This window comes from Nelumbo nucifera, chromosome 5 (genome assembly GCF_055504915.1).
Source record: "Nelumbo nucifera cultivar China Antique chromosome 5, China Antique-T2T, whole genome shotgun sequence".
Taxonomy (NCBI): Eukaryota; Viridiplantae; Streptophyta; class Magnoliopsida; order Proteales; family Nelumbonaceae; genus Nelumbo; species Nelumbo nucifera.
In genome coordinates, this window is record NC_142653.1 from 40,128,665 (window position 1) to 40,154,239 (window position 25,575).

General features: G+C 38.1%; 1 protein-coding gene across 2 annotated transcripts in view; it reads right to left on the bottom strand.

The window, feature by feature from the left end:
* Positions 1 to 25,017, bottom strand: part of LOC104587562 (histone deacetylase 9) — a 74,371-nt gene extending 49,354 nt beyond the window's left edge. Inside the window, exons 1-5 of one of the 2 annotated variants that reach the window (XM_010245225.3) lie at positions 24,830 to 25,017; positions 18,799 to 18,911; positions 18,572 to 18,689; positions 2,220 to 2,294; positions 1,874 to 2,093 (exon numbers count right to left, since the gene is read on the bottom strand). In XM_010245225.3, the coding sequence (XP_010243527.1) occupies positions 1,874 to 2,093; positions 2,220 to 2,294; positions 18,572 to 18,689; positions 18,799 to 18,911; positions 24,830 to 24,866 (563 nt within the window). In that variant the 5' untranslated portion in view covers positions 24,867 to 25,017. Of the gene's footprint in view, positions 1 to 1,873; positions 2,094 to 2,219; positions 2,295 to 18,571; positions 18,690 to 18,798; positions 18,912 to 19,027; positions 21,001 to 24,829 lie in introns of those variants that run through there. The other variant, XM_088887500.1, reaches the window with a different exon arrangement.
* Between the last annotated feature and the right edge of the window lie 558 nt (positions 25,018 to 25,575).

Here is a 25,575-nt window from a genome sequence, read left to right on the forward strand (position 1 = left end):
AGGCACCTTCTCTCTGGTTGCCAAAATTAGGTCAGTTCGTGTTCTGATTTCTCTTGCTGCTATGTTTGATTGGTCTTTGTTTCAGCTTGACATCAAAAATGCCTTTTTACATGGTGATCTTCTTGAGGAGGTGTACATGGAACAACCACTAGGGTTTGTTGCTCAGGGAGAGGGTGAGAAGGTATGTAAACTTAAGAAGGCTATTCATGGATTTAAATAATCTCCCCGTGCATGGTTTGGGAGATTTAGTGAAGTGGTGAAGAAGTTTGGAATGAAACAGTGTCAGGTTGACCATTCCGTATTCAGCTATGAATCAAATGCTGGGAAGATTCTCTTGGTGGTATATGTAGATGACATTGTTATCACAGGCAGTGACAGACCAGGAATTGACAGGTTGAAGACTTACTTGCATGATCACTTCCAGACAAAGGATCTTGGCAAATTAAGATACTTACTAGGGATAGAGGTTGCAAGGTCCAAGAGTGGTATTAATCTGTGCCAGAGGAAATATGTTCTTGATTTGCTAGAAGAAACAGGGTTGTTGGGTGCCAGACAAGCTGAAACACCTATGGAACTAAATGTTAGATTGGGTAGTGATACAGGTGAGGAGTTTGAGGATCCGGGAAGGTACAGAAGGCTAGTGGGTAAGCTTAATTACCTAACCATCACTCGACCTGATATCTCATTTGCGTCAGTGTAGTGAGTCAATTTATGCAGAATCCTAGAATCCCACACTGGGAGGCAGTCCTAAGGATTGTGAGGTATTTGAAGGATGCTCCAGGTCGTGGTTTGTTGTATAAGAGTGGAGGAAGCCTTGAGATAGAGGGATACACGAATGTTGATTGGCCTAGGTGCATATCTGACAGAAGGTCCACTACAGGGTATTGCACTTTTCTTGGTGGGAACTTAGTGACATGGAAGAGTAAGAAGCAGATAGTGGTAGCAAGAAGCAGTGCAGAGGCTGAATATAGGGCTATGGCTCACACGACATGCGAACTGGTGTGGTTGAAGCGTCTACTAGAGGAGATGGGATACTCGATTGACACTCCTATGAAGCTATACTGTGATAATCAAGCTGCAGTTCGTATCTCCTCTAATCCAGTGTTTCATGAAAGGACGAAGCACATAGAAGTGGATTGCCACTATGTATGTGAGAAGGTGCTTAGTGGAGTGATAAGTACAGCATATGTGAACACAGGAAATCAATGGGCAGATCTGTTTACCAAAGGGTTGAATCAGGGAAGAGTGGACTACATATGTAACAAGCTGGGACTATATGACAGATACTCACCAGCTTGGGGGGAGTGTTAGAGCCGGCTGTACAAGGGTAGTACAGTCCTTTTATGTTTAGTTATATATGTACTGCTCAGCTGATGTGGCTCTCACTTAAGTGAGGGCACAATGGTAATCCTTGTATATCTTAGAAGAGTATAAATAAAAGAAGGGCCGACTAGAGGGATTTAATTTTTGCTCTCTAGTTCGGCTGTGACCTTTTCTCCTTCTTTTTCTTCTCTTTCTTCTTCTCCTTCTCTCTCTCTCTCTTCCTTCTCTTTCTTCTGATCTGAACATATATGAACATCTAATCTGAGTTTTATCAGAACACCTTGCATCATGCTTCCGCGTTTTAAAACATTGGTCCTCACACCATAGTTGCTACCTTGCTGAAGTGCAGACCACACAATTTAGTTGTCAACAGAAACTGGTTTATTATATTGAGAATGGTGTTTTCTTGGTTGCTTATATTGACAAAGCTTGAACTTTGGACATCCTAGATTAATATGTCTACCATGTCATTCATTAACTCTAGTCCAAATTCTTGCATGTTTCTTCAACTCCACTCAATCCTGCGAACAAAACAAGCAACTTCCAGTACCTGTCAGTGAAATAGAATGCTTCTTCAACTCCATCACCATGATGCACATCAATATCAATATATAGAACCCGTGCATGATATTTAAGAAGTTCCAGAATACCCAAGACTAAGTCATTCATGTAACAAAAACCAGATGCTCCACACTTCTTTGCATGGTGTAGACCACCAGCCCAGTTTATGGCAATGTCACAAAGTTGATTATTCAATCTGCGTGCAGCATCTGCTTGCAACATTAAATGAGTGTTAAGAAAATCCAAGCATAACCTTTTTTGAAGTTTGCTACTTTTTTCCAATTTGAAACATGCAATAAATTCTTAAATCAATTTGGTGTCAAGTTATACTTCACCTATTGTTCCTCCTGCATAAATTTGACAGAACTCAAACAAGTTGTCAAAAACTGGGCAATCATCTCCAAGATTATCTGAAGGAATAGAACAAGGAAAGGAAAAAATGGTTTTGTTGATAATTATAGAGGACCAAAAGGGAAAAAGACTATAATTTATCAAAAAATTTGTAATTTAACTGGATAAATCAACACCCAAGTTGATCCAAGAAGACAGGTTGGCTCACATATGAACTCCAAAAAAACAAAAGAAAAAATAGAAGAGCAAAGTAATTACAAACGCTTAGCAAAAGATTAGGTAATAGAAGTATGCAAGTAACTAGATATAATGAAGCAAGAATGTCTACATAAAAGAAATGGATATGTTTCTCCAACAACAAGGCAGTCTCTTTCCTCCATGCACAAGGAGCTCTCTTCCGTTGCATACAACACAACTGAACAAAGCCTTATTCCAACAATGGAGAAATTGAATGGTCAACTAGAATAGGTTTAAAAGATTTCTCTCCCTCTATGGCAATACATTTACATTTCTGTTTATCAGAAAAGAAAGAAAAAAAAAACTATAGGAGTTTCCAAATTTTTTATCTATTTTACAATTTTGAGGTGGTATTATTATATTTCAGTCATTTTGCACATTGTATGTGGTTCATGCCTTAGGATTCACTTAGTGGGTCAAATTAGAACAATATATTAGGCATTTTGACTTTTTGTTTAGGGTTGTTGGTTCCAAGAACACTTGTCCCTTAAATGTGTTAGAGTTTTAGTTTTGTCCCCTTTTGGTTTTGTTTGGTTGTAAGAAAGTGACTTCTAAGTAGGTGACAAATAGGTGAATGCATATATAGTCATCCTTATATACATTAAGGAAATTATAAACAGATGCCAAGTAGGTGAGAAGAAAATGATAAGCTAAATGTTTAATTTGAGTAGATGACAGGCAATTGAAATGAGTAGAACAAGGACAAGCAACAAGTAGGTCATAAAAGTGGAATAGACAACAAACAGATTGCATAAGTAAATGAGACACTAAACAGGTGACAAAAATTGAAAAAATTACTTGCTTATGAAGATATCTCTTAGTCCAAGTCTATATATAATCTTGAACTGTGTTCTTCGAGAAAAATCATTTAATGAATTTGATGATTCCCAAATCCTAGTGAATTCTATCCCTGCCCCCAAAACCCTGGTTGAGTGATTCCAGGTTTTCTCTCTTCTCTAGTTCCCTCATTCTTGCAGGAATACATCCTCTTAAGATTTGGAGAAGTGGATTAATCTGCACCATAGACCTGGAAATCCATTCATCATTTACAAGTAAGACTCACCATTTACTTCTAATCCCTAAAATCCATTCATTAACCTTCCTACCACTAGACAACATTCTTTTCGGTAATAAATAAGAAGAAAATTTATTAAGAAGAGAAGATAATACAAGAAAGGTGATAAGATATCACTCAAATGCAAAGAAAAGAAAAAATAGGTTTCTCTACCCAATCTTATCAAAGCTCCCAATAGGGACAACAGCTCCAATCAAAGCACACAAGAAAAAACTTAAAACTCTACCCCCCAGTCTTATATGTACCAACCCACATCCAACGATAGCAAGGCCATCAATCACCCAACAGATTACTCAATCAATCAACATTCCTGGACTCTCAATTCCATGCCTCTTTACTTCTCTTACTTTCTTTGTTTTTTTTTTTACCTTTTTAATGGACCCAGCCCCAAATAGTCCCATCTTTAACCTAGACAACATCCTAAACCCCTACCTTTGTTTAAACCTTAGATTTCCCGAATTTTCTATACTTCTCCTTTGACCCTAGACCAGCTATACTTTGCTAAGATTCCCCAGCAATCCTACCCCACCCAACTATCTGGACTTTGCTACATGAATCCTGCTCGGTCATCAACTAGTCAATTGAGGACCATACTGACTGCTTCACTAACTACTCGATCAATACTCACAATGTAGTCACTTAGTTATACTAAGCATTGACTAGGTCAACCTAGTCAAACATAAAGTTTTTTAAAACATTATTTGCTGTTTTTGATAAGCAACATTATTTGCTTGTTTATCAGTATTTATTTAACATAGTATCACATGTACTTTTTTTCAGTACATTCATGCTAGTTGCTTTTAGCATTTGTGGTCATACATGATTGGTTGATACTATTTAAATAGAAATAAGTATGTAATAAAAGAAGATGGTGGAGTTTTTGAAGAATACAGCTTTGTTATGGCATGAGGTTATAGCTAGTATTCATGGTCACTCAAATAATGGCTGGGATGCTGGTGCTTTTTGACAGGCTACTTTTACAACTCATTGGAAAGTGATTCATACATCCTTCCCCAATTTCTTAATCTTGTCAGGTATGATGTTTGCTCAGGGAATTCTGTTCTCTTTTGGGAAGATGTCTGGGTGGGAAATTCAGCCTTAAAAGACCTTTTCCCTTCTCTCTACTCTATTTACTTGTTTAAGAATAAAAGACATGTCTTTAAATTGGGATTTTGGCTTCCGTTGGGGCTTGAGGGCATAGTTGCCTAGGCGCCCACCTAGGCAACAAAAATGACAAGGCAAGCGCCTTTTATATTATCATGTATATTGACATTCTTATTAATGTATGCGTTAATACATTTTATTATATTCTATATATATATATATATATATATATCAATTATACTTTGTTTTAATGTTTTACTATTGAAATTTAAAAAAGATCAAAGGATTTTGAGAGAAAAAGAAAGAACGAAAGAATAGAATAATAAAGTTAATAACCTTCTTTAGCTGCTAATTGATAGGTGTTGAATAACTTAGTTTATTTTTCAGTTTAGTGCCGCAAGGGCACATTTGTAATTACACCTTTTTTTATTTCTGTTTGGTAGCCCTGGTATAAATATTAAAAAGGCTGGCACCACCAGCTGACTTTTTTTCTCTTTTCTCTCTTCTCTCTTCTCTCTTCTCTCTTCTCCTTCTCTTCTCACTACTCTGGAATCGCACTACCTCTTCACCAAGAAAACATGGTATCAGAGCAGCAGATCCAATCTTAGGAGCAGGGCGGCAGATCCAATCTTCCTTTTTTGTCTATTGGTGATCGAATCAAAGAGAAAAGATCTCTGGTGGACGTGTGAGGGAGCTTACTGCGATTTTTTTTTCTCTTTTGGCCGTGAGCCCAAAAATCATCAAGGGGGAGAGAAGCCGAATGCTATGAGTTAGTTTTTTCTTCTTTCTTCCTCAGTTTTGTGGATCGAACTGATCCTTTTGTACCCAGGTGAGTAGGTTATGTGGGTCTAATGACCTGCGGCTGGTGTGAGAGTGTCTTCTCTCAATGTATGTGGATCGAGTCGTCCTCCTTATGCCCTGAAAGGTGGGCTTTTCAGGTCTGCAAATCTGTAACTGCTGTGACAGCAGTTTGTTTCCTTCTTCTGTTCATATTGAACCTAAGTTGCTGTGTGAAAGTTGATGATTTATTGCTGGAGGGACTGGTCAGACCTGTTTTTTGATATGCTTTGCACATCTGAACTGGTTTAGTACGGCTGAAATCTGAGAACAGTAATGGTGTGTGATCAGTTTTGATTACTCTGTGTGAGAACAAGTTTCTTGTGTCCAGAATTGGCTGAACTAAGACTTCAACCTGTTTAACTGTACTGTGAGTCTGGACTGAACTGAAAACTGTTCTCTAGCTGGGTTGCGACTGAACCGAATTCAGATTCTATGTCTTCTGAGGATTCTGGTATGTCTGGTGTAACCTCTAGTTAGAGTGGGATGAGTGGAGGTTTTGACATGAGTTTCCCCATGGCTGTGATTCCCTTTGATGGCCTCAACTACCTAGAATGGTCAAGGGGAACCAAGCTCTACAAAACTGCAAGGGAAAAGTGGGGTAATATCAATGGTAGAATCAGAGAACCCCAGTCTAGTGGCGTGGAACATGATAGGTTTCAATTTGGAAGGAACTAGATCACTATCAGAATATAGACTGGAAATGTGATGTAGATGCCAAAGCATACAAGTCTCTGGTTTCCTAGCAACAAGTGTTTGCCTTTCTCTTAGGGCTGAATTCCACATATGAATCTATCGAGGTTCAGATATTGGGGAGTAAAGATCTCCCATCAGTACAAGAAGTATATGCTCTAGTACAGTCAGAAGAGAGCAGAAGGAATGTGATGAATAATCCTGAGGGAAAGCATATTGCATTAGCAACTAAAGGGAGTGTTGCTACGGGTGGTGGAAATTCCTTCAAGAATAGTGACTTCCAGGAGAAAGTTGATGAGAAAGATAAACTATGGTGTACACATTGTCAAAAGTCTAGACATACTCGGGAGACATGTTGGGAGCTTCATGGAAAGCCAAAGTGGGCTCAGGAACTGAGTAAAAAACCAGATCAGAATAAGAAGCCAGGATAGCAAGGTTAAAGGAAGTTTAATGCAGCAAACTTAGCCTCTCAAGAGCCTCAATCATCTACCACTACTATAAGTCCTTCCGTGACTGATCCGAGGGAAGATATCATTAATTCTTTCTGTGACCATTTGGAGCTATATGGGAGGGCAATCTGCCAGATAGATTCTGCTTCTCCCCCCTCGACTTCCTTTGCATCTACATCAGGTAACAGTAATTTTTCCACAGCTTTCCATGTGTCCTCTCATCCCTCAAACTCTCCTTGGATGATAGATTCTGGAGCCTCGAATCATATGACAGGTAAGTCCAATTATTTTCAATCTTACCATCTATTATATGGTCGGGATAAGGTGAGACTTGCTGATGGTTCTTTCTCCACCATAGTTGGTCAAGGAACCATCTCCCTTCCCCTTGGACTCACCCTCTCTGATGTTCTCTGTTGAGAATGTAAGGGCATTTATGTCCTTTCGTTCTTTTTTGTATTTGGATGTCTATTCAAGGGCTCATTTGTAATTTTCTTAAAAAAGTTAAAAAGGCTCTTCAGGTGTGAACAGTAACACACCTGATTTCTTCGACAGACTCTTCTTCCTCTCTTCTTCTTCTTCATCTCCACCTTCTCTTCTTCTTCTCAAATCTCAAGTACTTTAACTTGGTATCAAAGCATCAGAAGATCAAGGAGAGCATCCGCCACTGGTCGTGACTAGCAGACGAACCTGCTAACGTCAGCATAGTGCCAGTTGACGTCAGTAGTCCATACAGTCGGCGGCATTCATTTGCGGTTTTGACACCCCTTGATGCGCCTCATTTTTAGAGAAATTTTAATATACATTTCATGGAGGTTTGAAGCTCTTTTACATTTTTCTTCAATTTTTTAGATAAAATTGGCGAAAATTACAGATTTGGAGTTTAGGGTTTGCATGCTCGCATGGTGGGCTGGTTGCTGTTAAACCCACTTGCATTTGAAGTGCAGTGATTTTCTGAGATTACAGGAAGCAGTCTTAGATTTTTTGGAGACCTAAAATTATTTTTGGGAATTTTTTTCTTCCCCTATTTTGCCACCAGCACCTTCTTTTTCTCTGTTTATGTTGTAGCCCGTGCTTAACTTTCAAAGAAAGGTGTTTGGGTGTTCAGCTAGTGTTGGGAGATTGTGGTGTTGGTGAGAAAAATGTTTTTAGACTGGTGGTGATCAATGGATTCACACAAGGATGTGTACGTACCCTATGTCCTCCCGGGAAGTAATGACAGTGCTAGAGGGCAAATTACTACTGTAAAACTTGATGGAAAAAAATTTCTTGAACGGTCTCAATCAGCTAAGCTCACAATCGGAGGAAGAGGTAAGCTTGGGTTTATTACCAGCAAGGAAGCTAAGCCGAAGCTTAAAGATCCAAATTATTCCAAATGGGAGCAAGATAATTTGTTGGTTATGTCATGGCTAGTATGCTCTATGCAGCCTCACATTGCCCGCAACTATATATTCCTTCCAACAGCTAAGGAAATTTGGGATAGGTTAACTTCAACTTATTCTCAAGCGAAGAACACAGCTAGAATCTATCAGTTGCAGAGAGAAGCATGTAATATGCGACAGGGGGAGAAATTGGTGGCCATGTATTTCTCTTCCTTACAATCAGTTTGGGAAGAAATGGACCATTTAGAAGCTTTGAAGTGGAAGGATCCTATTGATGCTGAACAATATAGGAAATGCATTGACAAAAACCGAATCTTTGAATTTCTTGCTGGACTAAATGTCGATTATGATTTCACCAGGCAACACATCCTTAGTGCTGATATTTTGTCACTCTCCACAGCATATTCTTTGGTGCAGAATGAAAAGAGTAGGAGGATTGCCATGATGCAAGTTCCTGTCAGTGAGCACACAGCTCTTGTGTCTACAAAACCCAAACAGAGTTCTAATAAACCTGAAAATGTAATTTGTGAATTTTGCAAGAAGCCAAGACACACCAAGGATAGGTGTTGGAAACTAAACCCTCACCTAAAGCCTAAGAAGTTTAAAACCGGAAAGAAGGTAAATGCTCATGTTGCTACAGCTAGTCATAATTCTCAGACTCACATGCTTGAGGGAAGTTCTTCTGCTCAGGCATCTACTCATGACACCTCTGATGTGATGGAAAAATTGAGAGGCATCTTGCTCCATCTTGAAAAGAGTGGGTTGCCTACATTTGTTGGTTCACATACACCTTTCAATGCCTTTGCAAAATCAGGTACTGCACTTGCATGTCATGCTTCATCCTCAAGCTCTTGGATAATTGACACAAGAGCCAGTGATCATATGACTGGTATGCCTTCTTACTTTACCATGTATAAAATTTTTTCAGGGAAAGGTAAGATTACTGTTGTTGATGGATCTCAGACCCCAAACTCAGGTTTGGGTGAAGTTAAACTTACCAACAGCCTTTCTCTGATCAATTCTCCATGTCCCACCACTACATAAAAATCTCTTATCTGTTAGCTCTCTTACAAAGTCTCACAATTGTTCTGTAACATTCTTTCCATCTTATTGTGTCTTCCAGGGTCTGAGTACGGGGAAGACAATTGGTAGTGGACATGAAGCCGATGGAGTTTATCTTCTTGATCAGTCTCCAAAGTTTGGGTTAATGTTTCAGTTTGAGTCCTATCATGATGAAAAACTAAGTCAATTGAAATTGTGGCATCACCGTCTTGGGCATGTATCTTTTGGTTCATTGAAGTTTTTGTTTCCTAGTCTGTTTGAGTCCTTGTTTAGTTCTGGTCTACAATGTGTAGTCTATCAACTATCAAAACAATGTAGAACCACAGATTTTGCAAGTAACAAGAGAAGTAATGTTGCTTTCCATTTAATACATACTAATGTTTGGGGACCTTATTCTATTCCATGTATGGATGGTTATAAATATTTTATTCTCTTTGTTGATGACTACTCTCGATATACCTGGCTGTATTTGATGAAGAGCCGAGATGAAGTTCCTTCAATTATAAAAGGCTTTTTTAATATGGTGGAGACACAATTTGAAAAGAAAATTAAGATTATTAGATCTGACAATGCCAAGGAATACTTTGAGAAGCAATTACAAACTTTCCTTGAAGAGAGAGGAACAATTCACCAAAGTTCATGTCCTCATACCCCCCAACAAAATGGGGTATCAGAGAGGAAAAACAAACATGTAGTTGAAGTTGCAAGGGGATTGTTATTCCAGATGCATGTCCCAACTCGGTTTTGGAGGGATGCTTTACAAACAGCTGTATATCTTATTAACAGACTTCCTTCGCGGATCCTTCATCTCCAATCTCCTCATCAGCTCCTTTTTCTCGATGAGGATACCTTCCATCTTCCTCCTAAGGTCTTTGGGTGTGTTTGTTTCGTCCATGACATGAGTCCTTCTAGGTTGAAATTTGATCCAAAGTCTATTAAGTGTGTCTTCTTGGGATATTCTTCAATCCAAAAAGGGTACCATTGTTATGACCCTCACTCTGAAAAAAGGTATGTGTCCAAAGATGTTACATTCTTTGAGTCTACTCCCTTCTTTCCCTCTTCTCGTCCTTCTCTTCAAGGGGAGAATGCTAGTGAAAATCGGACTCCTTTCTGTATGTCGATTCCTGCTCCAATTGTAACCGGTATAGTTGATCATTCTCCTTCTCCTCTTCCTCCTTGTGGTGGTAGTAATACTCCTCCTGTGCCTCCTCCTCTGCCTCAGTCTTGGCACCAATGGATCATTAGACGAAAAAAGAGGATGACTCCAAAGATTGAATATCCATTACAATCTGACTTCCCAGACTCAAGTAATCTAGATTCTGAGCCTCTTCTTGTTTCTGATACTTGCGGTGAACCTATTACTGAGCCTCCTAGTGTGGTTTCTGACCTTAACCTTCCTATTGCGGTTCGTAAAGAAAAAAGGGCATGTGCTAAATATCCTATCTCAAATTATGTCTCTTATAATACCTTACCTCCCTCTTATTGTGCCTATATCTCTTCCATTGCTTCTATTTTTATCCCTCACAGTGTTACTGAGGCAGTGCAGTTCCCTCATCGGAAGGATTCTATGAACCAGGAAATGGACGCGCTTGAGAAAAATCAGACATGGGAAATTGTTTCTCTTCCAGTGGACAAAGTTCCTATTGGCTGCAAGTGGGTTTACACAGTGATTATCAGGAAACCTTTGCTCTAGTAGCCAAGATGAACTCAATTCGAGTTATCATATCTCTTGTTGCCCATTATTCTTGGCCCTTGTATCAAATGGATGTTAAGAATGCATTCCTTAATGGCGACCTTCAGGAAGAAGTTTACATGGAACTTCCTCCTGGAGTGACCATCCCTAGAAGTGAAGGAAAGGTTTGTCGTTTGAAGAAATCCCTTTATGGCCTTAAACAGTCCCCTAGAGATTGGTTTGACAAATTCAAAAGAGCTATCTTAAAAATTGGTTTTTCTCAATCTCAAGCTGACCATACCTTGTTTATCAGGAGAGCGAATGGAAAAGTGACTATGTTGAAAGTATATGTTGATGACATTGTTATTACAGGGGACGATATCGCTGGAATTGCTGAACTAAAGTCTTTTGTTGCTACTGAATTTGAAATTAAAGATCTTGGAAATCTTCGGTATTTCCTAGGGATTGAGGTCGCAAGGTCAAAGAGGGGCATTTATATTTCTCAGAGGAAATATGTCCTTGATCTGCTTCAGGAAGTAGGGAAATTGGATTGTAAACCAGCTGAAACTCCAATTGATCCCAATCATAAGTTGGGAGTTGATGATGGAGATGTCCTTCTTGAGAAAGTTGTGTATCAAAGACTTGACAGTCGCCTTCTCTACTTGTGGTTGACTAGACCAGATATATCATATGCTGTAAGTGTGGTTAGCCAATATATTCACAAGCCTAGATCATCTCATATGCAAGCAGTGAATAGAATACTAGCCTATTTAAAAGGATGTCCAGGAAAAGGGATGTTGTATTCTAATCATGGGCATCTCAAGGTAGAGGCTTATTCTGATGCTGACTGGGAAGGTTCTATTGATGATAGGCAGTCTACTTCTGGCTATTGTACCTTGGTGGGTGGTAATGTCGTATCTTGGAGAAGTAAGAAACAATCAATTGTGCCTCGATCTAGTGCAGAGGCAGAGTACAAAGCTATGGCTCATAGAGTTTCCGAATTGTTATCGCTGAAGAACTTGTTAACTGAAATGGGACTGCAAATTGGTACTCCAATGATATTATATTGTGACAATCAAGCAGCCATAAACATAGCCCACAATCCTGTTCAACATGACCGTACAAAGCATATAGAGGTTGATCGACATTTCATTAGAGAAAGAGTTGCCAATGGAGAGATTTGTTTACCTTTTGTGAGGTCTGAAGATCAATTGGCCGATTGTCTTACTAAAGGTGTCTCCAAATCAAAGCTTGACAACAATTTGAACAAGCTAGGCATGACAAATATCTATGCTCAGCTTGAGGGGGAGTGTTGAGAATGTAAGGGCATTTATGTCCTTACTGGGCAGCAGTTTGGAAGCATACTGAGCACTTAGACTTCATGGGCCTAAAGCCCATTTCGAACTGGGCTGATATGATCAGTTAAATAAGGGCGGATATGGGATTTAGATCAGCAGATAGGATAGGGAGTTATCCCTATCCACTCAGAGAATCTAGATCTAAATAAGATTTAGATCTGAAAACCTCCTAATGAGATTAGGAGAGAGCTGATCTAATCTGCAGATAAGATAAGGACTTATCCTTATCTCTTAAAGAGAACTCCTTATCCAAATACAGATTTGGATTAGGAAAATCCTAATGAGATTAGGAGCTCTCTTTATGGCTATAAAAGGAGGAGGGGGCGAACCATTCAGTCAATCCCAAGCTCTCAGATATCAGATCTCAGATCACCAAGAGAGAAGACAGCTTCGCCATCTTCTGCTCTTGCTTTCTCCTCCAGTTGTCGCCACACTGCCAGTTCGATCTCCACTGTAGGAGCGATCAAGAAGGGTCTTGATATCAGCCTTTGGAGAAAGGCTGATCTGAAGTTGTGCTCACAGCCTCCAGCGAATTCTTGCGAAGGGTTCAGTTCGTCGGATGAACATTGCTGATTCTACTCCACCATTCACTGTGTCATCTTCAGTGAGAGCAGTCTTTGGAGTCTTTCTTTGGGCGTGAACACCTTCGTTGGGAGATATTGTTTCTCCGTATCAGGTATATCCCTCTCCTACTCTTGGTTTCAGATCTGGTTCGATTTAGGGTTCAAGATTGATCCTTGAAAATGCAGATTTTCTAAAATAGGGAATGTGATTCCCAGATGAAGGGAGAGGAAACTTTTGAAATTTCGCCCAACCTTCCTGCAGGGTTCGGCCATCCATATGATGGATCTCTCATTCCTTCAGGTGTATTCTTTGCAAAGCTAATGGTGATGACTGATTCCACTTACTAAGTTCCTACCACCACTCAGACTACATTTAGTAGCCAACCCATTGATCCATTTTCTTTGACATACTTGTTCTTCACTTTGGGTCATCCCCCAATTACGCAATACATTTGCGCCCTACTAGTCATGCTACAGCATTGGACTCTCATGAGTCATGTCCTCTACTAAAATATATTTATTTTGATCATTTCTCATTTCTTCAATCCATGCCTTGCATGGCCATCCCTTTGTATTCTCTTGTTTAGTTCTATTGTATATGTCCCAAAAACCATGTCTGAGTATCCAAGTGATAATACTTCTTTAGATCATTTACTATTAACTTTTTGAACAAGTGTACTACATTAGTGGAGGAGATCCTTGACATGTAGCAATAGTTGTCAAGAAGGTAAGGGAATGGAGTTCGTGCAGGCAGGTCAGTGGAGGAGATCCTTGAAGATAGAAGCAAAAAGTTTCCTGTTCGAAGAGATGAGAATCAAGGGGAAGGTAAGCCTAAAGGTAAGGGAAGCGAAAAAGGGTACAATATTGCTAGAAAGATTAGAAGTGATTGAGTGGCTAAGAGAGTTCATAGCTGGAGCCTGTTCAAAAGGTAAGCAGATAAACTGGCAGGATTTTAGTACATTAGATGGGAGAAGATATGCTGTTGAATGTAAGAGGAATAGAAAAGGCTTCTTCATAGCTTTGTCTGAATTTTTTGGTAAGAAACGAAGGCAACTGGTGTGTCTACCAGCAGGAAAACAAAGCCAAGGATGGGGGGAAGTTGACTGGTTGCTCAAAGAGTTTTTAGCTCAAAGAGTAGTAAATGATAAAAAAGCCTCCATAAGGGAGGAGAAGGCATATCTCAGCAACAGCAGGGTAGAACAAGGGCCAGTGGTCATGGCAAAAACAAAAGGCCAATGCAGAATGGTGGGAGGTCTAGAGAAAGAAGAGTGGGAGTGTAAGTTTGTGATACAAGCCAAGGAAAAGGTTAATGATTGGAGGAGGGTAGCTGACTTACTGGCAACCAGGTTGAAGCTGAAGAGTGTCTTCATAGTAACCCCCTTTGATAACTGTAAAGCCCTCCTAGATCCAGTAGAGAATGAATTGGAAATATCAGCTATCAATATTCAGGCTGATTTCAGATCATTCACAGTCTTTAAATGGAATCCAGCATCCAACTCCAAGGATTTCTTTGTCGAAGATGGTGTGGTGGTGCATGTAATAGGCTTGCCATTTCATCTGTGGAAACAAGAAGTAGCAGAGTCTATAGCAGTATTGTGTGGAGGAATCTTGAAAGGAGCTTTCTGGGATGATCTTTATTCAGTAGCAATCCTGCTAAGTGGTGTGAAACCAGAAGACATTCCACGAAAGGTAGAGGTACGAACAGAGGGGAGTTTTGTCTCTGTGTGGCTAGCATCCTCCATTGAAGCAGGGCTGTGGAAGGAGGCTCGTATGGTAGGAGGGGAGAAGGAGGAAGAAGAAGCATTACGTGGACTTGTGAGATTGGTTAATTCAAATGGGAAGGAATGTTTCACTAAACAGGGCCAACAAATTCTGGGAAGCCAAAAAGCATTGGGGCAGATGGAAGGTCAAACCTATAGAAAGCAAGAAAAGGCTATGACAAATGGCAGATCTTTTGCGTAGGTGGTGTCAAGGGAAAAAGACAAAAACATACCAGTGTTTAAAGGGAGAGGGCTGAACCAGCAACCTCAGACGGATACAAAAGGGAGGGTTGCTGGTTCGACCATTAAAACAGAGGGGTGTGACTTGTTAAGAGGTCACATGGGAGGAAAAGACTTAGAAAATGGGCCCAGTCGAGTGGATCCCTTTTCTGGTGGGCCAGAGAAGGCAACTCAAGTAAAGGTTTTAAAGCTGGATTCTTATGTTACAAGTTTTGAGCGCAAGGCCCATTACAAGACAGATGGGCCAAGGGACCCTTTAAGTAAGCATGTGACTGGGAGGAGGGATGAGCTAATAGACGAGATTAAACGTCTATCTTCTTCTACCTCGAATCCCTCCTTTCGGTCGAATAGTTCAAGCACAAAATCTCAAGACTCTCAGTCTCGAGGCTCTCTACAGTGGGTCCCATCCAACCTGGCGAACCGTCTCTTACCAGATAGGCGCAACCCGAGATACCTGAAGCCTAGTGATTTGAACAGAACAGGGTTTGAAGATTGGTTGAGTGAACAAAACAGCAGTGACGATTCTGATAGAGATGAAACTGCAAGTCTGGGAAGTCTGTCTCTGAAAAGCAACAATGATTTACTTGAAATAGAAATTTTGCATGCAGAGTTGTTGTTTTTAGAGGAAGAGATTGAAGAGGCAGGTGGCGGGAAGACTAGGAATGGCGAAGAAAATGCTCCTAAAGCTGTGAAAACTCCTCTTCCCTTCGTCGAGGGAGCTGACCCTAAGTCTAATGAATTACAGGATGTTGGTGGAGAGGGACAAGAATCGGCCGTGAGGATGGATGTGGGTATTCCAGTGTCAAAAACAAAGAGAAAGGATTTCCAAGTGGGTAGGTTGTCAAGAAGTGATTCTTTCACTATGTCTACTTCACAACTTTGTCCAAAAAGGGGAAAGACCTTAAAACCATTTTCACCTGTCAGCAACTCAATTCCAGTGATTCTAGTTCTACCCCCGTCCTACCAGGTATGGGTGTCAATTCTTTTTTAGGTACTGACTTGTGTGGTATGCCTGTAACAGATATTCCAACTTCCCATCCAGGAGGTTCTGATGCAAGAGAGAGGGTGATAGTGGAAGGAGGAGAGAGGGTGATGGAAGGAAGTAGTAAGGGGGAGGTGGATAAAATTTGGAAGTTGATCCGTACAATGATGGAGGAACTAAAAAAAAGGAAGGATTCTTAGAGAGATGTTGTAGCCAAATTAAGTGTGAGCAGGGTAAAATTCTTCTTCAGACATTAGCTGGAAAGGATGGAGAAAAGAAAGAGGATGATTGTTGTATTAGGAGGGGGGGAAAGGAACAAAGAAGAAAAAAAGATCTGAAGTGGAAAGGCTAATCTCAGACATTGAGGGAGATTTAGAATTTAGTGGTAGAGGGGATAGGAGGAAGGGCCTAAAATGAGGAGATTATGGCCTTCTCATGGGTGTTTTTGCTATTTTGTCTCGATTACAATTATTATCTGGAATGTAAGAGGGTTAGGGAGTGCAAGAAAGAGAAGGGTGATCAAAGACCTACTCCGAAGGGAAAAACTTGATATTGTGTTGTTACAAGAATCCAAAATGATGGAATTAGATAGGAGATGGGTGAGGAGTTTTTGAAGGTCTAGAGGTTTAGGTTGGAGTTCGTCTCCTTCTTGGGGAGCCTCGGGGGGGATCGCAACACTGTGGAGGGAGGATGTGGTGGAAGTAGTGGAAGAATTGATAGGCAGATTCTCAGTTTCCATTAAGTGTAAGAATGTAGAGGATGGGTGTGTATGGGTCTTAACCAATGTTTATGGCCCTAATTCCTATAGAGAGAGTAATGAGATGTGGGAGGAACTATATGCAATCAAGGGGCTATAAAGGATTTGTTCCCTTTGCTACCTTCAGTTTCTTTGTACAAAAAAGAGGTGATCTCAAAATTTGTCTCACCTTTGGGAACACCCTTAGATCCTACTTGGGATTTTGGATTTCGTAGAGGACTTAGGGATGACGAAATTGAATCTCTTTCTGTCTTGCTTGGTTGTCTTAATCAGTTTTGTTTGGATCCCTCCAAGCCAAATAAGAGGGTATGGACTCCTAGACCCAATGGAACCTTCACTTGTACTTCTTTCTGCAAGTCCATCTCTCAACTTTCTACTCACCAACCCTTTCCATCAAAAGAAATTTGGTGCAGGCCAATTCCCTCAAAACTTATGGCGTTTTGTTGGGAAGTATTCCATGGGAAAGTAAACACTCTAGATAACCTACAAAAGAGAAGACCTTTCCTCTGTATTTCTCCTAATTGGTGTATCCTCTGTAGAGCTCACGGTGAGGATCGTTACCACCTATTAATATCTTGTCCCTCTTCTGCGGACCTTTGGGCTTGGCTACTTTCGTTGTTTGGGAGTAGTTGGAGTCTACTAGCAGAAGTTCACATGCTCTTCAACCATTCTACCTTTTATTGGCCTACAAAAATAGGGAGAATTATGTGGAGATGTGCTCGTGCTGCCTTGATTTGGACTCTTTGGGAAGAAAGGAATGCTAGAATTTTTCAAGAAAAGGAAATGAGCAGTCAGGAATTGAAAGACTGTGTGCTGAATAGGGCAATACCTTGGCTGAAGACCTTGGAAATCTTTCATCAATTCTCCTTTAATGACCTTTGGAGAAATTGGTCAGCAGTAGCGAGGTGTCATCCCTAAAGGACAAATCAATTACAAGTTGGTCTCCTCCATCCAAAGGCTCACTGAAGTTGAACTTTGATGGAAGTAGCATGGGTAATCCAGGATTATCCGGAATGGGGGTGCTTTGAGAAATGAGAAGGGAGAGATTTTGTTGCTCTACTCAGGCCCCTTAGAGATTGGGAACTCCATCAGGGCAAAACTATTAGCTGCAATACAAGGGGTGCAATTTGCAAACCAGCTGAGGGTACAACACCTAACAATCGAGGGGGATTCCAAAGTGGTGGTGGGTTGGTTGAAAAATCCCGAAGAGGCTATGTGGCGTTACAAGAATGAAATGAAGAAATTTAGTTGGTTGACAAGGAATATGTTGGTCACTGTACAGTGGGTGGGGAGATCAGAAAATACTTTGTCAGATGTGTTAGACAAGCAAGGGGTAAATAGGGAAGAATTGTTTTGGGCTCAGTTGTGATTCTTGCTTTTCTTTCCTAGTTTACTTGTAAGATTCAAGGAGGGGCTGCAGCTCGCGCCTCTCCCTAGGATGTTGTATCAATTCACTCTAAATTTGCTTCTGAATTAATAAATTTATTATCATTCATAAAAAAAAACAAGTTTACTACATTTTTGTGGATATTCAATCAAAATAAAAAATTTGACACATCATACAATAGTGCATCCCCATCAATCAAATAGTTTAATATCAATGTGTAGAGCCGCAGAAGGGATAATATAGCATAAAGTAGTAATGTAGTATTAATAAAGTTTTTGTTCTTTTTTTGCTGATAAAAAAGAATATAGCATAAAGTATAAGGGTCAGGGAAGAATAAATCATTCTTAAGTTTAAAAATGTTGGCCAAAACAAGGTTTAAAAGCAATAAATAGAAAAATAATTGAGAATTTGGTTTCAGCATATGGTCTACCCAATCATTAGCACTGACCAGGCATTTGTGAAGATGAACAGATTGATATGGAAAACTATTATCTTTTTTATCAATAGATATAGACAACTATGAGAAAAGGACAAACATGGTCAAAACTATTTATCTCCAAATAGAGAGTTACAGAAGTCATTATTCTTTCTTTCTTTCTTTCTTTGGGGTCAATCAAAGAAGAGAGGAAGGGTTTGAGAGAGAGAAGACGCATTCACACAGCATAAATCTCTTAAAATTGAACCATGCAATTTTTCATATATTAGATGTCATGTTGTGTTAGCAATGATAAAAGTGAGAAAAAAAATTAAAACAAAATACACTGGGTGGATTTAAACATACATTTTTCCAGTTCATTGGTGAACAGATGTTGAGTTTCAGGAGTTATCCGGTGCAAGAACTCAATGTAATCTTCTGAATGGAACTGAGCAAGCTCGACAGGGTATGCCTTGTGAGGCCGCTTCATTGGTAAAAAATAAATAAATTAATAGATATAAAAACAACTAGCAACTACTGCTTATTAATTATTTTCAAAATAAATAAGACATATTGGTTTCTGAATAACTAACATATATTTCCATCTTCTTGTGGAGCTCATATGAGAGGACAAGATGGTGTGTCATACAAAGACGATGTGGCTTCATCGGATGATTTGGGCCAAAATAAACACTGCCCACATCTCCTGCAACACAACCCATGAGGAAGCTTTCTATAAGCCTTTAGTGAAAGAAACTAATGTCTAACTAACAAATTATTTTCTACAAACATACAAATTTGACAAGCTAGGACCATAAGTACCTCAAATGTTGGAGCACTAATTTGATGTATTTTTGTATCAAGATTTTCATAGATTTCAGGACACAACCTGAAGTAGAGCTCCTCTTGGAACTGTTCTACTAGCTTGTAATCACCATGAGTCCACCAGTACACCCACATCTATTTTGTTGTTCAAATTTTATGCATTTTGATCCTTAAATAAACTTTTTCTTTTTAGTGGATGTTCATTGGGGTGATTATGGGTTGGGTCAAACCTAAGTCTTTTATATATAAAATATTACCTATATAATATTTTATATTAAATGGCATATAATATCAATATGCATATAATTTTTTTGATGCCTTATATAATATAAAATATTATATATAATATATATTATGTCATATTATAATATTTATATATAAAATACATATATTTAAATATATGGGTTGGGCCAACCTCAAAAGAAAACCCAATCTCAAACCTGGAATTTCCAAGTTGGGCCAAGCCAAGATGATCACCCCTAGATATTTGTCAATAAATGCTAAAATTGATTATTAAATATTAGCAAATATTAAGACAAATTATTTTGATTTCCTAAAAATCAAGGTAAGGTATTTATGCACATATTTTAGTTTTTCTGTCATTTTTATGAAGTTAGCAATTGTGTCCTCATCTCTCACACTACATTTAAACCATTAAAGCAAGGTTTTCATGTTTAAATAACTTATTTATTGTCATATATACCTTGTGCTTATTGTTATTAATATATCTTTAGGATTCATTTGAGTTTCATAGTGTATCCATCCATATCTTGGTTTTTTGTTTGCATCTATAGATATCCAAAGCATATCCAGATACGTCTCTTAAAAGTGTGTTTCTGATACTTTGAACCTTGCTTTAAATCATGCATCTTTTTTAGTTTTTTTCAAAATTTCATTTTTATAGATATTTTTATATTATTTAATAAATAAAATAAAGGGTTTCCTGAAAACACCTTTAAACAGGTGTATCAGAACCCTCACAGTATAATATGATACGCCCAATACAAGGCATATTGGATTGATACATTGAACCTTGGTTTCTGCTATATAAGTTTTCACACCACAATGCCTGCTCTTGGTCGTGACTGGCAAGAGCAACAGTGACGATATTATTCCATTTTTAAAGACATTGGTTGACTTGCCAATGGCCATTGGATTTATGTTCATGCACATGAAGCTTGCCAATGTTTTGTCAAAGGAAGCTCTTGATAATGATGGTGGAGCATAACCCAGAAATCTTCAACAAGATAAGGACAATTTTGTCCAAAAAGAAACTTTATTTTCTAAACTCACTGATTTGAACATTTAACATTTTTTCCAAAGCATCACCAATTTTTTCAATAAATGAAACTTTTTTTTGTAAAAAGCCCTAGAATAAATATAAATTGAGAAAAAAATAGTAATCTTCTTTAGTAAGAAAATTAACTTTCTAATAAAAGCATGATAAATCATCATGTCTAAAAGAAAATTGCATTTTATATCCATTAATGTCATATCATACTAATAAAAATTTTAAGAAAGAAAGTAATGAATAGGGAAAAGGAACAAGGGACTGCACGTCTGCACCCTGTTTTATTTAATATAAGAGAATGAAAGAGTAGTTTTAGGAAAAAGAAAAAAAAAATACCCTTTTTTCATTCTTTCTTTTCTCTTTTCAAAACCCTTGGATAACTTTGATACGGATACGGATACGGATACGGATACGCTTTGGAAACGCATCCAAAGCGTATCCGTATCAAAGTATCGGTATTGAGTATCGTATCAAATAACTTGGATACGAATACGGATACGCTTTGGAAACGCATAGATGCGGACGAAAGAACATGCAAATGCTTAGATACAATGGGGAAGCACATACAAATTCCACAAATATATTAATAACACTAAATTTAAAATCAAATGATCACAAATAATGTATAAATACATAGGAAATGTACATTTTAATGGCATATATGATAAAATATGTTACAATTAATATAGCAGAATGCATAAATACCACAAAATTAAATTTTTACATTAACAAAAAAGTCAACCAAATATTAAATTCTCAAATCTAAATTAAAATATCAATTAATAATTTATAAAAAATATAAATTTCAATACATACATAATTATTACATTATTGATAGTTTTGTTTCTATATTTTTTCTAAAATTAAAAACCATTTTTGGTATAAATTTTGATTAGTAGAGTTGATAGATTCTATTTAATATTATACTTTCAAATATTTTCTAAACATTTTTTATTTTTCTAAATATTTAATACGTTGTTATTTAATGTAATGTAAATTAAAATATTAAATGATAATTCAAATATATATTAATTTAAGTATTAAAATAATTATTTTATTATTAATGTTTTGTTTGCATAATTTTCTTGAGATTAAAATTATCTTTTGATTTTAATGTAGATTTGATAGATTATTTATTCCATTGGTTTACAAAATATCAATTTTGAATATTGTTCTAGTTAAAATTGTTGAACATAAATATATTATTTATTTGGATTACATATAATATGTAAATTCTATATGTAATAAAAGTTATTTTATTTCAATTATTTATACAAGAACTAAATTGGCTTAATGGTTTACGAGTTGTGTTAAGATGAAGGCACATGGCATGCTAGGAGACCCAGGTTCAAGTTGCCCTAGTGTTTATCTTTAATAAACAAGCTCACGTGTATCGGTCCGTATCGCATGGTATAAGACCGATACGCATTGATACAAGGCGATACGCGCCCGTATCGGCCCGATACGCACAACTAGCAAGATATACACCTCCAGTCATATCGTATCATGTGCCAAGCAAGGCCGATATTGTGATCTTTGTTACCTAGGCAGGTGCCTAGCTGCCTGTATAAGCACCTTTTCCTTATATACATCATGGCATTCAGGCTAAGCACCCGTCCAGCCTTGACAGCTATGCTTCAAAGACTATGAAATGTTTCCAAGAGTGGAACTTATTTTTTGAGAAGGCAAAGTGATAAATATTAAATATTAATTGTATTACACAAAAACTATAAAAAAAAAAAAAACATGATCAAAAGAACCAACATGCAACATGGAGCCATTAGGGAGACAATATGTGCCAGAGATACACAAGATATACTATCATGATTTATGTATGAAGAAAGAAATGGAATTCTAAGCCTTTATTAAGATGGAGTATTGCAAAAAAACTATCTAGCATAGGTACATATTCACCCAGAAGAAGAAACAAAAGTATTTTACATTCTTGACTTATTTTTGCAATCATCTACAGATGTAACAGAGTTGCTTAACAGCCATGGTCAAAACAGGATAAATAGAGACAAGCAAGTAGGGAAAAGTTGAGGAATGGCATCCAGTAAGAAGTAGCAACAGCTTCAACTGATGTCATGGTAAAGCTAACAGCAGTGTAAAAGACACACTAACTACCACTGTACTATGCTATGCTTGGATTGAAGGCAGGAGTACAAAAGCAGGAAATTATCCATGATTTGGTGGATTCTACAATGAAAGCCCCCATTGTCATTTTAACATCCATTGAATTGATGAAAAATGTAACACTATATCCATTACATTCTGTATGTTGTACTTTCTCATTTTTCAATCTAAATCTCAGAAGACGGAAAATAGCAGTTCAGGAATCCTTTCCCTTCTTGCTGTTCCATTTCCACCTCAATCCAAAAACAGCTTTATGGAATCAAACTGCCTGTTTATTTTGTTTACAAACTTTTGTTTATCTATGTAGTTTAAGAGATTAAAAAATTATTACGAAAAGAAAACAAAAGGAAACAGTATGCAACTCCCCTAGGGGGACTAAAAATAACCCTCATGACAACATCTTCCTTAAAAGAGTCATTCATCATGAAAAATGTCCAAACTTCAGGTAACAGTTACCAAGCCAAGCCTGGGCAACTCAAACTGGAAAAAGGAAAAGTTTGGAAACAGGTAGGCTAGAAAAATGTGCATCCAAATCAACCTTCCTCAGATGGAGAAGACACCTCTGGGTTGGATCTTTCTGGTTCAGTAATGCAAAATGTTGCAAAAGATACCATAATGTTCAGACTGAGGTGCCGTAGATCCATATATGGTCTCTATGTAGGTGAAGTTGTTAACACCATGGTACCAATCTGTAAACCGGAACTCTGGCCATGTAACATGGCTCAGTTTGCCAATTTGTCATTTATAGAGCCTTTAAATAATCCAACAGCACACATCATCAAACCTGAAGAAAAGAGCAACCCTCTGAATTTCAAATGCATCTGAGCAATTTTCTCTCAACCAAATCCTAAGACTACAGAATGGTTGACAGGGCTCTCCATTTAATTTGGATGAGAAATTTCTATAAAAAAGTTGTAAGACCAACTATATTGTATGGAGCAGAGTGCTAGGCAATTAAGAAACAGCATTTCCAAAAAAAGAGTGATAGAAATGTGTATGCTTAGATGGATGAGTGGTAAAAACTAGGAATGATAGGATCAGAAATGAAGTCACATGAAGGAACCACAGAGTAGCTCCAATAGGTGATAAAATGAGAGAAAGTAGACTGAGGTGGTTTAGTCACATGCATAGAAGACCATCTACAGCACCCGTTAGAAGAAGTTATTGGTTACAAGTTAAAGGGGCTAGAAGAGACAGGGGCAGACCAGGACTTGGGTGGAAGTAGTAATAAATGGTTTAAGTGTCCATTATTTGAAAATGGATATGACATTGAACAGAATAGATTAGCAAAACAGGATTCATGTAGTCAATCCCATATAGTCAGAACAAGGCTCAGATGATAATGATGATGATAGACAACATATACAACTTTTTACCCAACCTTTATGCACACCAAATTATAAGTAAGTAAAAAACATGCAACTAAGCCACTGGCAGGATGAACTTTCAGTCCCTTGTTCAACCCACCATTCTTAAGATTATTGAAATACAATATTTTTTAGTCTCATTGTGATTGGTATGAGAACAAGGAAGGACATTACCAGAAAGGATACGTAGCAAGGGAAGACAAAACTCAAAAAAAAACAAGTGGTGCAATATAATAAAACCAGAACGACAAAATCCATCCCTTGGAAGCTGAGCCACAATATAATTTGAATGACATGCTAACTCTCCTATTCAAACCATATGCCAAAGAATCTGCTAACCAATAGACCCGTTTGGATAATATATTCACTCTGGCAGAAAAAGATCTAGCAACTCTTGTGTGATATATCAATAGCCAGGGGCATCACTTCTATCTCAATATGAGTTGGGGCTATAGATATACCTCCTTTAACAACCATTCTCATGATAGATTTCAAGCTTGCCAACATTCTCACAATGAGTTCCAAATTGACAACAACTAGAATATGGACAAATGTGCATCAATTTTTTCGTTTAGTAGAAGGGTAAGATAGGAAAGAATAGGCAGGCTCCATATGACGTCTTCCCTTGATAGTCTCTCTGAAGCACTATAACAAGCATCTGGTGTTAACAAACCCATTATTAATAAAATATTTGCAGCAGAAACCATCATTATAAATCCATAAATGTGAGGTAGAATAAGCACTAAGGTAAGGACGACCGGGAAAGACAGAGACACTGTTGAGCACAACCAGGCCAAACAAAGTGAACAATTGTCTCTGGTCTATTTTGTCTAACAGCGCCTGGCGCGAGAGAAGAATGCCTGAGAGTCAGAACCTAATTAAACAGATCAAGGGTTTTTGTTCCAAGTGACCAGATGAGAATTACAACTGAATTTAGATTGAGAGCTGGAGTACTTGAAACCTACTACTAATAACATGCGAATTGGAATGGAAAGAGCAGTTTACCATCGTAGAAGTAAGATATCCGGTCCTTCGAGCGCATTCTGGAGAATGACAAATAACGAGATTTTACTGGAACTTCGTCATTGGCGGGTTCCGAGCTGCGAGCTACCGGAGGAAATCAGAGAATCAATGAAGACGAAAGGTAGCGTCAAACCGTCAACGATGATGATGGATTAACCCAGACAAACTGGATTTGGGCGTTGTGATTTGGGCCTACTTGGGCTAACATTGGGCCTAATCACGGCCCAAATCTGACAAAACTGTGTTTTAAATGACTCTCCCACCCCGGATTCCAGATGGACCGGTTTTGGGTTGGATACCATCCAAATCAAAGTCAATTTGAACGGAGTGGATGGACCAATAAGATATATTGACTTAGACCGGTCCGAATTTAACGCTCCAAAGTATTTATTGGAGTGGATTGAACCCGATCCAATTCAAAGCATTGATGGATTGTATACAAATCCATCCTTATCTGATCCAATAAAGACTTTGATTAAAGAAAAAGCAACAAAAGTTTTTTTTTTTTTTTGGGTGTAAAAATTATGGGATATAGCTTTGGCCAGTTCTAAAGGGGACACAACCATGAGCTACCAAAAGTACAAAATACTGTCATTAAAAATTGCTTATTTTAACTATTATCAAAGCTACCCTTACTATTGAAGAATTTATTGACACTCCAAAAGTGTTAAAAAAAAATTATTTTGGGGTTGACTAGTTATGAAACAAATTATTTGGGGCATTGGGAG